The 15324-nt window shown below is 36.7% G+C and overlaps 1 protein-coding gene across 1 annotated transcript; it reads left to right on the top strand.

Moving 5' to 3' along the window:
• Positions 1-711: 711 nt before the first annotated feature.
• On the top strand, positions 712-15324 carry LOC128681564 (uncharacterized protein). The gene is made up of 9 exons (XM_053765560.1): positions 712-901; positions 7773-8053; positions 8669-8861; positions 9430-9550; positions 10813-10942; positions 11369-11489; positions 12310-12557; positions 13336-13443; positions 13854-15324. The coding sequence occupies exons 2-9, from the start codon at positions 7840-7842 to the stop codon at positions 14030-14032; spliced, it is 1314 nt and encodes a 437-aa protein (XP_053621535.1). The 5' UTR covers positions 712-901; positions 7773-7839; the 3' UTR covers positions 14033-15324.

Genomic DNA, 15324 nt, shown 5'->3' on the forward strand with positions numbered 1-15324 from the left:
TTACATACATCCTTCTTCGCAACTTTGTTCCTGACAAGATAGTTACCAAGACTCATGAAGATCGATTGAGCAGTGAAAGTGTAACAAACAAACAAATTCACTTTCGCATTTATCGTATACGTATTATTGATACTGTAAACGAATCGAACGTTGTTTAAGAATGCAGTTTTTAATTTTTTGTGTTCAATGTTGTTGTCTCTGATATTAAAAAAAAAAAACAAGATTTAATTTATATTTCTTATAATAGCTTTTGCCCGCGGCTTCGTCCGCGTAAATGTCTCACGGAAACAGTTATTTTTCCGCGATGAAAAGTAGCCAGTTCTTCTCCACACTTGAAACTACCTATACGTATACAAAATTTCAAGAATATTGGTCGAGTAGATAGAGCGTGAAGAGATAACAAACAAACTTACTTTCGCATTACAAACACATGTAATATAATAATAGTCTTCTATTGGCTATTGGCAAACCAAAAAATACCGAAAGAAATTTCATTTACGTAGAAAAAGCATAAGGAAAAGTCGACAGCGAAAAGAAAATGGCGCGAAACGGAATTTTTCCGAGACGGTGGCGCAAATTAATCAACTAAGTAACTGATTATTAAATTTTACCACATACTTTCATATCGAAAACTAATATCACCCGTTCGTCTACTCTATAATAATCACGACAGTAGAACGGGTATAACCTTATTCAGTCAGCGAGCTCTTAACCCGTCAGTTCGCTGTAAACAGCCTGCGCCGGTCGACGTTTTAAAAAGTTACGAATTTTCGTTCTGTCAAATTTGAATTTTCGAATAGGCAAAGGAATAAAACCTAATGTTTGTCTGTGACATTTAAGGATTCTTTGTTTTAATTTTTTTTTTTTTGTGCAGTGAAAGTGTTCTATAAGTGAAAGGCGTGTGAGTACTTTTGATTTGCGTGGATTAAGTATAGAGATAGGTCGTTGACTTTGGCCCAATTTCTCTTAAATTAAGTTACTGTAAGATATAAGGAGTACGGCGTGTGCTCCCGCCCTAAAATAGGACCACTACCATATCCTTCCAAGGATGTCATATGAGGCGACTAAGGGACACAAAGCTTTAACAGCTGATAGGGAACAATATAATTCCAAAAGAAGGTTGGCGTCAGGCATGCGGCCGGTTGTAAAATCATAGACTAATCTTCCAAATTTAATGGCTTTTTTTTTTCATGATAACCAGACTTTGAGGCGTTACAGCTCCGAATGTAACCGAGTAAAAGAGAGAGATAAGGTTAATTATTCGGATTCGAACATGAGGGGCTCTCAGTGTGTCCACAACAGAATAATGAAAACTTGCTTTTGTCCGCAACTTCGGCCGCGTGTATTTGGTGCGTCCACACATAACTTATTGTTATCGATATATCGGGATCTAAGCAACATATCGCAGGTTAATTATTCGGATTCGAACATGAGGGGCTCTCAGTGTGTCCACAACAGAATAATGAAAACTTGCTTTTGTCCGCAACTTCGGCCGCGTGTATTTGGTGCGTCCACACAACTTATTGTTATCGATATATCGGGATCTAAGCAACATATCGCGATGAAACCTATCTACTAAATAAATAAATAAATATATTAGGACAAATCACACAGATTGAGCTAGCCCCAAAGTAAGTTCAAGACTTGTGTTATGGGATACTAACTCAACGATACTATATTTTATAACAAATACATATATAGATAAACATCCAAGACCCAGGCCAATCAGAAAAAGATCATTTTCCATCATGACCCGACCGGGGATCGAACCCGGGACCTCTCGGTTCAGTGGCAAGAACCTTACCACTGCGCCACCGAGGTCGTCAATAATAATAAACTAAACGGTCTGTGTAGGTATTATACCTATATTTGAAGCTATACAACTGTAAAAACTGCATCTAATTCTATCCAGTAGTTTTACCCCCGTTAGTTATTTCTTAAATAGTGCATACATAGCCCACTTCAATGTTATTATATGTATTGTATAGATTAGTTAAATAATTTCAATATATTGAGGATTTTATGTAATCCCAACTAATATTATAAATGCGGAAGATAGATGGATTAACACCGAAGCGGGTAACAAAACTCATATCTCCGACCCCAACTTGCCAGTTCCTGGTTTTGATCTTGCGCAAAGATTCTGGACGCAAATATATAGGTGCCGAACTTAGCAAGGAAGATGCGCCGAATTGCTGTGCAGATGGAACTTCTCGGACAGTCCTCTGTGTCCCTGCGGGGAGGTCCAGAGTATGCGGCACGTCACTGACCTCTGCCCATTATACTCTATTGAAGGCGGCATTGTCAGGATCCACGAAGTCGACAATGTTGTCCAAAAATGGATTGACGGCTTGCCTCTCGATTTTTAGTCCTAGTTTGTGTTGTATGGGAAACCATTCGCAAATAATATCAATGCGAAAGTAAGTTTGTTACTTACCTCTTCTCGCATTATCTACTGGACAGATTATCATGAAATTTGGTACACGGCTAGAAAATAACCTGGAATAACACATAGGTAAGGGTACTTTTTATGCCGAAATTCCCACGGGAGCGAAGGGGCGCAGCTAGTTATAAAATAACTTATTATATATTAATATTATATAGTAATAAATATTATATATAAATAACTTAATGAATATTATATATATAATAAATAACTTCATCAATAGTTTTAAAACAAGTCCTTGTGTGACGCAGGTTAACGACGTTAGGAACGTACATCATTAAGTTTATGAAATAAAACATCCTGAGGAAACCTGCACACTGGTTGATTCATTCCCTTTACAGTGTCGATAGTCACTCACCCTGCGTGTAGATCCCGTCCTAAAATCACTTCATAATCTCCCCATGTTTGTCGTATCTCATACAACAGCAACATCATTCCGAAATAGGGGGACGGCTGAAAGCTGGTCGTAAAAACAACGAAATCTTCAAATGTTATTTTTTTCCGTGGCTCCTGGACTCTGTGGCGTCACAGCTTAGAGTATAACCAAGAACACTAAGGAGGTCACTTATGCCAAATATTCTTTTTACTCGACTGCAAGAAAAAATATATTTAATAAATATTAGAATACGGTAATACGGAGTAAATCCTTTATGCAAAGTTTCAAATTAAAACACTAAATATATTTTGAAAAAAATATTATCATGTTTTCAAATACCCGTTTTACCTTGACAATTTGCGAAAATCTCCTTTCCTTTTTTTTATTTTTTTTTTTGACTTATGACGCGTGATTACAATTTTACTAATTGGATCTGAAGTGAAATTACAAAATATTTTATTCTTATCATTACAAATAACTAATTGTTCGTCGCGAACTTCGAACTCGCGAACACTATACATTTTTGATGAGTATTCACAAAATTGTGAATGTTTCAAAAACGACTTAACCTATTTTGTTGGCCCACGAACTTAAAAATTCTAATGACAGAACCCTAATACAAACGGTTCGAAAGTTATAACGCGTTACAAACATACATACAAAACAATGTATTTTTGCCCTGCAAGTTGATTTGTAGACCTCGCTCACATCGCTCGCTCGGTCAAATATTTTTGATTTGATTTGATTTGATTTGAAAAAGTGTTTAAAAGTCAAACACACTTGTGAAACAAAAAATGGAAAGTCATACAAAACTAACGTACCTATTTCCATTGCATAGCTGTGACGATATACATAACTAAAACGTGACTATAGATTAGTTGTTAGTTATCCTTTCATTCAGTATAGGTACAACAGTGAGAGATAAATACCCAACTTTCTTTTAACACAAAAGGTGTTACGAAAATGCATGTCTTTAGACGGTGAGCTGTCTTGTTTAAGGGTAAGTTGCACCGTCAAATTTGACGTTAATTTTAGTTGCGTCGCTGACAAACTTAGACAAAATAGCGTATTATGTGTTTTTCTGCGCAATAAATTATAACCCCTAAACCTTACTAAGGTATCACTCTATCTATTGATAAAAACCGCATGAAAATCCGTACGTGCGTGAAGTAGTTTATTAGTTTATTGCGGCAAGACAGACAGACGCGATAGCGGACTTTGTTTTATAATATGTAAAGATATTTATGTCTGTTCTGTCACTTTTTGCTTGTGTCAAATTAACTCGGTAACAACTGCAACTCAAGCCGTAGGTTTATGCCAATACATTTAGGCCCTTAATCGCCTCATACACCATATACGCTATTTGGAATGACTCTATTTTAGGACGGAACCACACGCCACCAAGTTCGCTTCTTGCTCTTTACAGAGGTAGAATAAGTATGTATATTTTATAAGTAAGCATTTCCACAAATAAGCAATGTTAATTTTATGTACAAATAAATTAACTTTCGCGACGTTAGCTAAAGATTAGCATAACAGCAAAAACAAAGTGATTGGCCAAAAATGAAAGAACATTTTGCGTTCTGTCAGCGTCGTTAATATCTACAACAGTTGTCATCTAAAATTATAATAAATTTCACCAATTCCATGAGATACTTTTAAATTAGAGAGTTGGTAACGCGCATTTTGCGCTTATAGAGCGCGCTTTTGTCTATGTTATCCATGACTAGCGACCCGCCCCGGCTACGCATGCGTGCTACATTATGCATGTTATACATACAAAGATGCAAAGCGTCATTTTGAATCCGTTGAAACGTCTAAGAACCCCGCATAAATCCGTTGCGTAGTTTAAAAGATACAGCATAAACTTTTTTAACGCCCAACGCACTAAGAGGGATGTTATATGTTTGGCCGTTAAGTGTGTCTGTCCGTCTATCTGTATGTGCACGTGGCACCGACGCTCATCAACGGGTGAACCGATTTTTTTGAACAAAATCGGTTCTACCGTTCAAAAGTTGTGGCTAAAAGAATATTGAAAGTCGGGTGGGTTTTTCATTTGTCTAACAAATAAACTTGCGGTAATATTGTTGTACTTTCTCGGCTGTCAACATTAGTCGCCTCGTTCGACAACTATTAAAGTTTTCATATGGCATGGCATTTCTCAGAAGTGGCCGTTCCGAAATGCCAGTAGTTTGTAACTTTGGTAAATATCACTTAATAACGGATCCAAACATTTTTTTATTTTAAAACGTGTAAAAATTGCTCAAAGACATATGTTAATAATTAAGTTAAATTAAAATATAATCTAACAATGATATATCATGTTTTTTAAGACATTATTTTAATATTTTTTGTATAAAAAGTATGTAAAGTAAAAAAAAATACTTTTTTAAATACTTTTCTTTTTCATTTTTAAAAGTCTGGAGTTTCTATTGTTATTTCATTGTATTACAAATCATAGCGCGCTCTATAAACTATAGCCACTCTGCGTTTCAAATTATCCGAACCATTTATATATGCGCAGAACTTTCAACGTGTAGATAAAAATGAAAGGTATTGTATGTTGTATGTTATGAGTTTTTAATGACTGTTTGTTTGCTGCGGCGACGGACAAATTTTCATGAGTTTTGTTAAATTACACCTCTCTTTGTCTACGACTACTTGCCAGTAGATGACAGTAGGTGGTCGTATAACTCATGCCATATGCCTTTAGGCGACTTGAATAAAATCTCACAACAGTGTTATGTTAAGAAACAATGAATCTCCGCATGTACCAGGTTGCTTTCGGGGGTGTGACGTCTAGAAATATTATCTTACAGATATAATTGCATATTTACATTTTTCTACATAAATCACAGATATGAAAATTTTTTTTTAAGAATTGAAGAGCTAAATTGTCTTGGTTAGATGACAAGGTCAGAAAAATTCAGTTCAATAAAAAATGACGACCTCGGTGGCGCAGTGGTAAAGTGCTTGCCTCTGAACCGAGAGGTCCCGGGTTCGATCCCCGGTCGGGTCATGATGGAAAATGATCTTTTTCTGATTGGCCCGGGTCTTGGATGTTTATCTATATATGTATATGTTATAAAATATAGTATCGTTGAGTTAGTATCCCATAACACAAGTCTCGAACTTACTTTGAGGCTAGCTCAATCTGTGTGATTTGGCCTAATATATTTATTTATTTATTTATAATTTTAAAAATACGTATGCTCTAGATAAAATAGATATATTTACGATCATTGTGATAATTCATAGACTGTAACAATGCAATGATCCAATCATTACACGAAGATTTAGAGTTGGTTCAAAGAAAACAATAAAAAAATATTTACCGAAATACATGAGTAACAAATATACAAATTGATGTTAAAATGAATTAAACCTACATGTTTTACCGAATGTATGTACGCAAATATATATAAAAAAATAAATACTATCGACTACAAATGACAAAAAAGTAATAATTTGGTTGGAAAGTTGATTTAAGATCGTAAAAAAAAATCGTAATTTTTTTTTTATTTTGAAACAACTTTTATTGAGAAATCACCACAATAAAATAAACTACTCTTAATTATTTAATAGCCGTTTATATCCCATTATTGTGCAAAAGCCTCTGTCTCTTTCTTGCACTACTTTATTACTTTTAATATTTTTTAATTCGCCATCAACGCGCTCAGAATTGAAAGCGGCTATGCGCCACCGCACTTGTGGGGCGAGAACGACCCGCCGTGACACGTGGAAAATGATGATATTTCTTGCGGCGGTGGTCGAGTGGTTAAGACCGATCGCTTGCGATCGAAAGATCCCAGATTCGAATCTCACAAGTGCCACATGAGTTTGTATACCAATCTGACTCTAGTAGTTTTCATAGGCCACTACTTGCTTGCTTATAAATGTGCAAAACACCTAAAATCCTAACGAGGTTTGAGCACACATTCAGATTATACATATACATTGACTATAACCCTTCCGGTGCATAAGGTCCACAGTATCATAACGTATACAGTATCATTTCGTCCGTAGTACCATAACGACCTGTTGTTATAAATAGTGAACATCAACAATAGAGACATATCGTTGTGTGTTCGCGACACGAACGTACTTAAATTCACTTTTGCTATTATTGTATTTAGTTTAAACTAACGCCCGTCCCAACTTCGCTCGGGTAAAAATATAATAGATTATGCATCTAAACCTTGCTCAGTAATCACACTATGTATTGGTGAAAACCGCATAAAAATCCGTGCAGTAGCTTTTGAGATTATCGCGAACATACAGACAGACGCGGCAGTGGAGTTTGTTTTATAATATGTAAGGACAAGAGTGAGGCAGCTCCTCTTAGCTAATCCTAAAATTCTATTTAAATGTCTTTTTAAGTAAAATTTGGAAAAAGTTTTGGACACACTAAGGGGCGAATGTTTATCTTAATCCTAACTTAATAATTATAAATGCGAAAGTAACTTTGTTTGTTACCTTCACCGCTTATTCGTGGAGCCAATCTTCTTGAAATTTTGCACATAGGGTAGGTATAGACATAGGGTTTCATCCCGGTAAAAAAATTATCCTGTTGGAAATTTACGCGGGTAAAACCGTAGGCAAAAGCTCGTTATAAAATAAAGTGTGTTATCAACATCAAAGGTAGTAAAATCTTTGAAAATAGGCAGTAGGCTTCTAAAAAAAACAGGACGTACGCGAGTACATTACCTATACTTATATCTGTACCGAGTACCAGTTCGAAGTGGATTTTGTGATATACACTGGTTCAAACCGCTTTTATACGGTTTTTATCGTTATTTTACAACTCGCTAAATGTGGCCTCACGGTTGTCTTGGCCCTGTTTATCCCGCAAAGGTTAAAAACGTGACCTGTATTTTACGACTGATAAATGTATGAATTTCATTATTATTGCTTATTTTACACAACAAATTTCCATTATTTTTGTTTCAGATATATTTCAATAAACCACCACCACCAACCACACTATGTCAGAACAATTTAAGAGCACACTAGCGCCATGTCAACGGTGAAGAATGGAAGTCCACCATGTTACACACACAGGTCCAACGATATCAAGAATAACACAGACTTAGTATTAAAGAGACGAAAGAACTGTTCGCGACATAATGGCGTAGGGAAAACAAAATGGCCGCGCGCAAGATGGCGTTACAGCCCAATGTTGATACCGCTGATTATTTTAAATGTTACGAGACATGCAAATGGTTTGGAAGGTAATTAAAAAAACTATTTTTTTATATAAATTGTAATAATACTTATGAATAAATGAGAAAGTAAATTTATATATTTACCTCTTCACGCTTTAAATCTAATCTACACATCCATTTTTTCCTGGAATTCCGCAAGTAACGAGACTTTAATGAAAGAGAATGACTTTTAAATCATTCCAGACTAAAGGCGAAGAAAACTATATTGACAACGGATGAGTGTAACTAAGTGAGGATATTCACACCTTAGAATTCGTAGATAGTAGGTACCTATTCCGTATAAAGTACCTACTAATTCCATGATCCACACAACTTCCCGGCCCAACCGGCTACACACGCTCGGATTTAAGGGACAGAAAGGGTTGCAGGTATTTAAAAGAAAGAGATGTAGGGTGACCTTCCTTTTCTATAAAATACGTGCATTTCCTTCTTTAGACCCTAGATTGCCCCTGCGACAGGTGTGTGAGTAGCCTGCCTACGTCATTCGGCAGATTGAGCAGAGCATTGAACAAAAATGACAGCGCTCTGTCTCGTTTCTTCTCGTGTATTTCGATTACGCACTCATTCTTGTGTGAGCGAAATGGAAGATATGATCTATAGCTGTCTTTACCTACGTTCCAGACCTAACAAGCCGTGCGCTGCTATCAATCTTCCACTACCCGAGCGTCTGCAACCTGGGCTCCGACATATTGCCATGCACGCTGTCTCTCAGCTGCTGGCTGCAAGGAGGCACGAGGGTCATGGGCTGCGCCGGGAGCTGGCTGTTCTCCTGCTGCTATCTACACGATCGGTACAAGAGTGAGGTTGACAACAGGTATTTTTATGTCGAATATATTCTCTTATTCTCGACGTAAATTTGTGAGGACCAAATGCAGTACTGACAGCTCAGTATCTGTGGCATCGTACACGTCATTCAGTGTGCAGGACAGGCACACAGTGTGGTATTGTTTAGGTAAAGGCGTAAACAATAAAATCCTTAGAAATTTTACAACAAAACACAGATGGAACTACGAAATCGATTTTAGCAAAACTAGTATAAAAGAAATAATAAGTACAAAATAGGTCTGTCTATTTATCTCACCTGTCTGTCTGTCTATCCTACTAATGTTATAAATGCGAGAGTTTGTGAGGATGTGCGTTTATGTATGTTTGTTACTCTTTCACGCAAAATCTACTAGACGGATTGTTATGAAATTTGGTACACGGGTAGAATATAACCTAGAATAAGACATAGACGTACTTTTTATCCCAAAATTCCCACGTGAGCGAAGCCCCGGGCCGCAGCTAGTCTGAAATAATTAATCTAAAAATGAAACAATAAAAATTTATACAAATATACGCTACAAACCAATGAATAACGGATTGAATTGAATTTGTTCCAGTATTCCATCGTCAGAATGGATGTACAACAAGGTGGTACCGCCTAAACTGCGGCACATTCCACAGCGTAGTGTGGTACCTGCCAACTTGTTCCGGCGGAGAGTCGACGATGACGCCTCACAGGTAGAACAAAAGATCTAGCTAAATGCACTATCAACAATAATAATTCAACCGAACTTAAATTTGATTTCTCTTTGATGCTCCTCACAATATCCCTATATTGTCCCTACAAATAGGGACAAATCACACACATTGAGTTAGCCCCAAAGTAAGTTCGAAACTTGTGTTATGGGAACTAACTCAACGATACTATATGTTATAACATATATATATATATGTATGTAGATAAATATAAATATATACTAAATATATTAGGACAAATCACACAGATTGAGTTAGCCCCAAAGTAAGTTCGAGACTTGTGTTATGGGTTACTAACTCAACGACACAATATTTTATAACATATACATATATAGAAAAACATCCAAGACCCAGCCCTATCAGAAAAAGATCATTTTCCATCATGATCCGACCGGGAATCGAACCCGGGACCTCTCGGTTCAGAGGCAAGCACTTTACCACCGCGCCACCGAGGTCTTCAAAAAAGATTAACATCCAAGACCAAGATTAATCTGAAAAAGATCATTTTTCCATCTTGACCTGACCGGGGATTGAACTCGCTACCTCCAGTGTAGCAGTACGGCATGATGACCATTGGGCCACGGAGGTCGAATATTATATAATTAGTGAATAAAAATTTGTCCATAAATAAAGTCGCACGACGCATAAAGATGCGTCGTGCGACTTTGCTATTTCCATCTCACAGTCGATTCGCAGTAAGACTCAGCTAACCAATCACATTGCGCCATTGTGACGCGACGCCAACCACACGAATATGATTGGTTCGCTGCGTCCCACTGCGAATCCTCTCGATGATTTTGAATATTGAAATGCTAACCCGTACTTCGCCCTCAGAATAGTGTTTCCTTTCGGTTCACAGGCGAGTGTCTTATAAAACCATTAACTTTGCCCGCTTCTTCGTCCACGTGAATTTCATAGTAAAAACTCGATCATTCTTTAAGAAAAATAAAAACAACGAAAATCCAAATTATTTCAAGTTACTAATTTCAACGGTGTAGAACTTTCATATAAACGTGTTTCACCCCTTTCACCCCCATTCCAAAAAAATTACAAAAATCCTCTCTTAGTACACTCACCAGGGAACCTACATGCCAAATTTCAGCTTCCTACGACCAGTAGTTTCTGCTGTACGTTGTCTGTCTGTCAGTCACTCAGTAACGCAAGAGTTTTATAATATATATTGGACCACGACTGTCTTCTAGTATCATAAAGCTATATATTTATATGTAGACCATCCATTTCAGGCGGACTGCGGTGTGCCTTCATCCCGTATCCTGCAAAAGCGCATCATCGGAGGCCGAGAGGCGAGGTTCGCGGAGTTCCCCTGGCAGGCCCACGTCCGAATATCAGAGTTCCAGTGCGGAGGAGTTCTTGGTGAGATTCTAAACTATGCTAAAGAATCAGACTATCTATTGGTGAAAACCGCACAAAAATCCGTTCGGTGGTTTTTGAGTTTCATACAGACAGACGCGTAAGGGGAATTCTTTTTATAATATAGTAAAACACTTTGTTTATATTACACATGTTACAATTCTCTGACCTTGTCTTCTGAACATACGATAATGGAGTTAATAATATAATCTATACTATTATTATAAAGAGGTAACCGTTTGTGAGTTTGTATGTTTGAGACGGGTAATCTCCGAAACTACCGAACCGATTTCAAAAATTCTTTCACCATTAGAAAGTACCAAGGTAAGTACATTATCCAAAATTGTTATAGGCTATATTTTATCTCAATATTCCCACGGGAGCGAAGTATATATATATATATATATATATATGATATTCCTATTGCAGTATCCCGCTGGTATGTAGCGACGGCAGCGCACTGCGTGTCGCGCGCGCGGCCGCGTGACATTGCAGTGTGGCTTGGGGCCCTGGACACCAACGCTGGCTCCGACACTGCTAAGAAGCTTGGGTATCTATCTATTAATAAATATTAAAAAATAAATATAAACTAGTGATATCAAATAAGTGACATGAGTAATATAGCATATGTATGAGATCAATACAATTTTCTAACATAAATGAGCGCAAAGGCGTAAGTATCTTGCGGCAAAATTTATTTTTTCATATCAAAATGTTGGTGACAAGAGACCAAGCCGACCAAGAACCGAAGAAAGTCCAGATAACAAGATATTTTATGAAATAAATTCCTCATTATCAAAATAATCCGAGAGAATGCACTTAATCACTGAGCTATCAAAATCATATAAATTCATCCGAATTACAGACTTACGAGGTTAATAATAAGTCTGTGGTCCGAATTAATTCACCCATTTTACGTCTATCAATCTATATAGTTTCTATATACACTACTAAACGTCTGTGTGGGACTTTGCTATTTACATGTTACCATCGAGTCGATTCGCAGCGAGACGCAGCAACGAATCTCATTGCGCCATTGAGACGCAACGACAACCACACTGCAAAGTGATTCGAAGCTCGAATCGATTCGATTGCGAGAAGTGAAATTTAAAAAAGTTGCCTATGTCACTCAAGAAGGTTTCTTCTATCTCTGTGCCAAATTTCAATAAAATCAGTCCAGGAGTTTTGAGTTTATCCATTACAAACAACCAAACAGCTTTTCTCTTTATAATATAAGTATTGATAATAAAAATTTTGAATTTGAATTTCCATCTTCACTGGGTCAAACATAATAATAAATCAAAAACAAAACAAAAAAATAGCGTATATATATACATACATATATAATCACAAATCATTTCCAATATTAGGGTCGTACAGAAGATCCTGCATCCCTACTTCCAATACCGAGTGACGCAGCCGGACCGGTACGACATCGCGTTGCTCAAATTGTCTCGACCAATCACATTCATGAGCCACATCCTGCCAATCTGTCTCCCGGACAGTGAGCTGGAGCTGAGAGGAAGGTCAGGAGTGATCGCTGGGTGGGGCAAAACTGACTCTAGTCACGGACACACTGGCACGAATCTGCTGCAGTCGGCAACCGTGCCTATACTGAGTAAGTTCTGTCTCAGAGTTGTTAGTTCATTACTGAAGTAGTTCGATCCCCGGTCGGGTCATGATGGAAAATGATCTTTTTCTGATTGGCCCGGGTCTTGGATGTTTATCTATATATGTATTTGTTATAAAATATAGTATCATTGAGTTAGTATCCCATAACACAAGTCTCGAACTTACTTTGGGGCTAACTTAATCTGTGTGATTTGTGTGTGATATATACATATATATTTTTTTATTATATCATCATAATATCGAGTGTGTTATTGGTAACACTGGTGTCAGATTTTATTCAAGTCGCCTAAAGGAATCTGACATGAATTTTACGACCACTTACCTCCATCTAGTGGCAGGTAATCGCGTACACACTAGGAAACTAAACTATCAACCAGTGTGCAGGTTTCCTCACGATGTTTTCCGTCACCACACACGTCAAGTGGTGGTCTATGAAAACTCCTATATATGATTTAGATTGGTATACCAACTCATATATGGCACGAGTAGGATACGAACCTGAGACCTTTCAATTCACAAGCGTTAGTTACAATTAGATCTTAACCTACAGTTAGTAATACAAATACGAAACACCATATACAACCAACCAACAATAAATGAAATATAACCTAGTCAGTACATGGGAGACTGCACAGCAGCGACCGACACAGTCCAGTCTGCTGGCCATCATACTCAGATTTTTTCCAAATAAACATTCTTCTTTCTTGTGCATTCAGCAATGTTTTATAAACTTTTTCAATCTAAAATGCTGATTTTGTTTTCAGGTAAAGAGCAATGCATCAAATGGCACCAGAGCAAGCAGATCTCGGTAGAGATCCACTCGGAGATGATATGCGCCGGACACTCCGACGGTCATCAGGACGCATGCTTAGGTATGTGGTCATTCAAATTTTATTATTTATATTCATAAGATTACACGGCTCCGCGTTATACTATTCAGCCACGCGATCGCGATAACTAAAGCACCAATATTCATTTGATAAAGTTCCGTAAATTTCATAAGCACCTGAGTGCTTTAGCCAGGTGCTTTAAGGTGTCTAAGTTGAAGAAGATTTTGTTGGCCACCGTTTTCGGTTTAGTAGACTGTGACTACATTGTACAATGGAAAACTATAATAGTTGACAACAAATTCCTTTAACTAGTGTAGAATACTTTGGAATGAGGATTTTTTTAGTTTTCGCTTATAAATAATACATAGTAAAAATGTGATGACGGGGCTAGTGTGCAGTTATGTGTCACCTTAAATAGGATAATTTATTTCTATATATGTTTATATTCACAGGAGACTCTGGAGGACCTCTAATAGTCCTGGATAGCGGTCGTTACTACCTTGTCGGCATCACGTCGGCCGGCTTCGGCTGCGGCGTTGACCACCAGCCCGGGATATACCATAACGTCAAAGTCACTTCCACATGGATCAAAGAGGTCATATCTCCTCAGACCAACTATATTAGCTTTTGAGAATAATATCCTATCTTCAGAAATTACTTCTCTAGTCTAGTTTTTGACTTCACTAAGAAGGTTATCTTCCACGTGGATCAAGAAGGTCAATTCTCCTCTGACTAACTATATTAATTTATCAGATATAGCATCTAGATCAGCCTTCTTGGTTTTCACTGCTATGATCAGACGTTTTCCGGGACAAAAGTTATCATCCCTGTAAACATTTATTTAAAGTCACTTTCACTTGAATTGAGGAAGTAATCGTACTTCAGACCAATTTTTATTAGCCTTTGAGAGAAATATTATCCAAACTTCATAAATCTACAAGTACTAAAGAACTCTTAAAGTCATAGAATATCAGTTTCTTAGAAGAATAGCAGCCAGCCTTCTTGGCAACGGCTATGGCGTCGACCACCAGAAAGTATTCTACCACGTCATAGAGTTTCACTTGAGGTAATGATATAACATCAACTTGTAATTTGGATAGCATAAAAACCTTACAAGAAATAAGTACAAAAAATTCTCATGATAAGGATTTATGTTCAACCAATCTATAAAAAGGATACATACTCGTACAAACATATGTACGGTTTTTGTTTGTACATGGAAATATGGTAGATAAGATGAAAAGTCTTTAAATGGTATATAAAAAGATGTTTATTGTATAAATCAAATAAGCACGAAAACAGCACGATTAAGAAATAAAGTTACTATGTAGATATAGTAAAACGATAGTACGACGAATATAAATGAAAATTGTGTCATTCCTACTCATAATCGATCGATTGATAACACAAGTGTTACAATCGATCGATTATGATCTCGAGTCTACTTTTGATAAAATATTGTACAAATTTGTCTAAGTTTTTTTTGTAAAAATATATATTTGGTATCTTAGTAGTGCAGTTTAAGTTATTCACTTTATGACCATTGCTTGAAACAAAATTCACCATGAGATCGCGTGTTTTAAAAAATTTATTAAAAGTGTTACCTAATAAAAGTATCGGTAAAAAAAATTATAGACATACTTTTCTAAATAAAGAATATTATATTATTATTATTAATGTCGACCTCTGTAATGTGCATTCGCAATTTGACCGCATCACTTTAATAGTTTTTTTAAGTCTTTAAAGACGCGTGCTGAGATTTACTTAGTGAATAATTCCATTTTTTATAAGACATTTTATAAATTCTTTGTATATGTTAATTAATATTTGCTTCGCTCGCCATTCCTATCACGTGGCTGTTTTGATCTCTTATACTGTTTTATATATTAATAAATTAGTTGTTACAGCAATAAATTTAACCAA

The sequence above is a fragment of the Plodia interpunctella genome, chromosome 27, assembly GCF_027563975.2.
Source record: "Plodia interpunctella isolate USDA-ARS_2022_Savannah chromosome 27, ilPloInte3.2, whole genome shotgun sequence".
NCBI classification, from domain to species: domain Eukaryota; kingdom Metazoa; phylum Arthropoda; class Insecta; order Lepidoptera; family Pyralidae; genus Plodia; species Plodia interpunctella.

Bases quoted from the DNA above. Each gene is read 5' to 3' on its own strand.
- LOC128681564 (XM_053765560.1), top strand. From the start codon at position 7,840: ATGTCAACGGTGAAGAATGGAAGTCCACCATGTTACACACACAGGTCC. The intron at 9,551-10,812 runs GTAGAACAAAAG...CATCCATTTCAG, and splicing joins TCGACGATGACGCCTCACAG to GCGGACTGCGGTGTGCCTTC. The intron at 13,444-13,853 runs GTATGTGGTCAT...TTATATTCACAG, and splicing joins TCATCAGGACGCATGCTTAG to GAGACTCTGGAGGACCTCTA.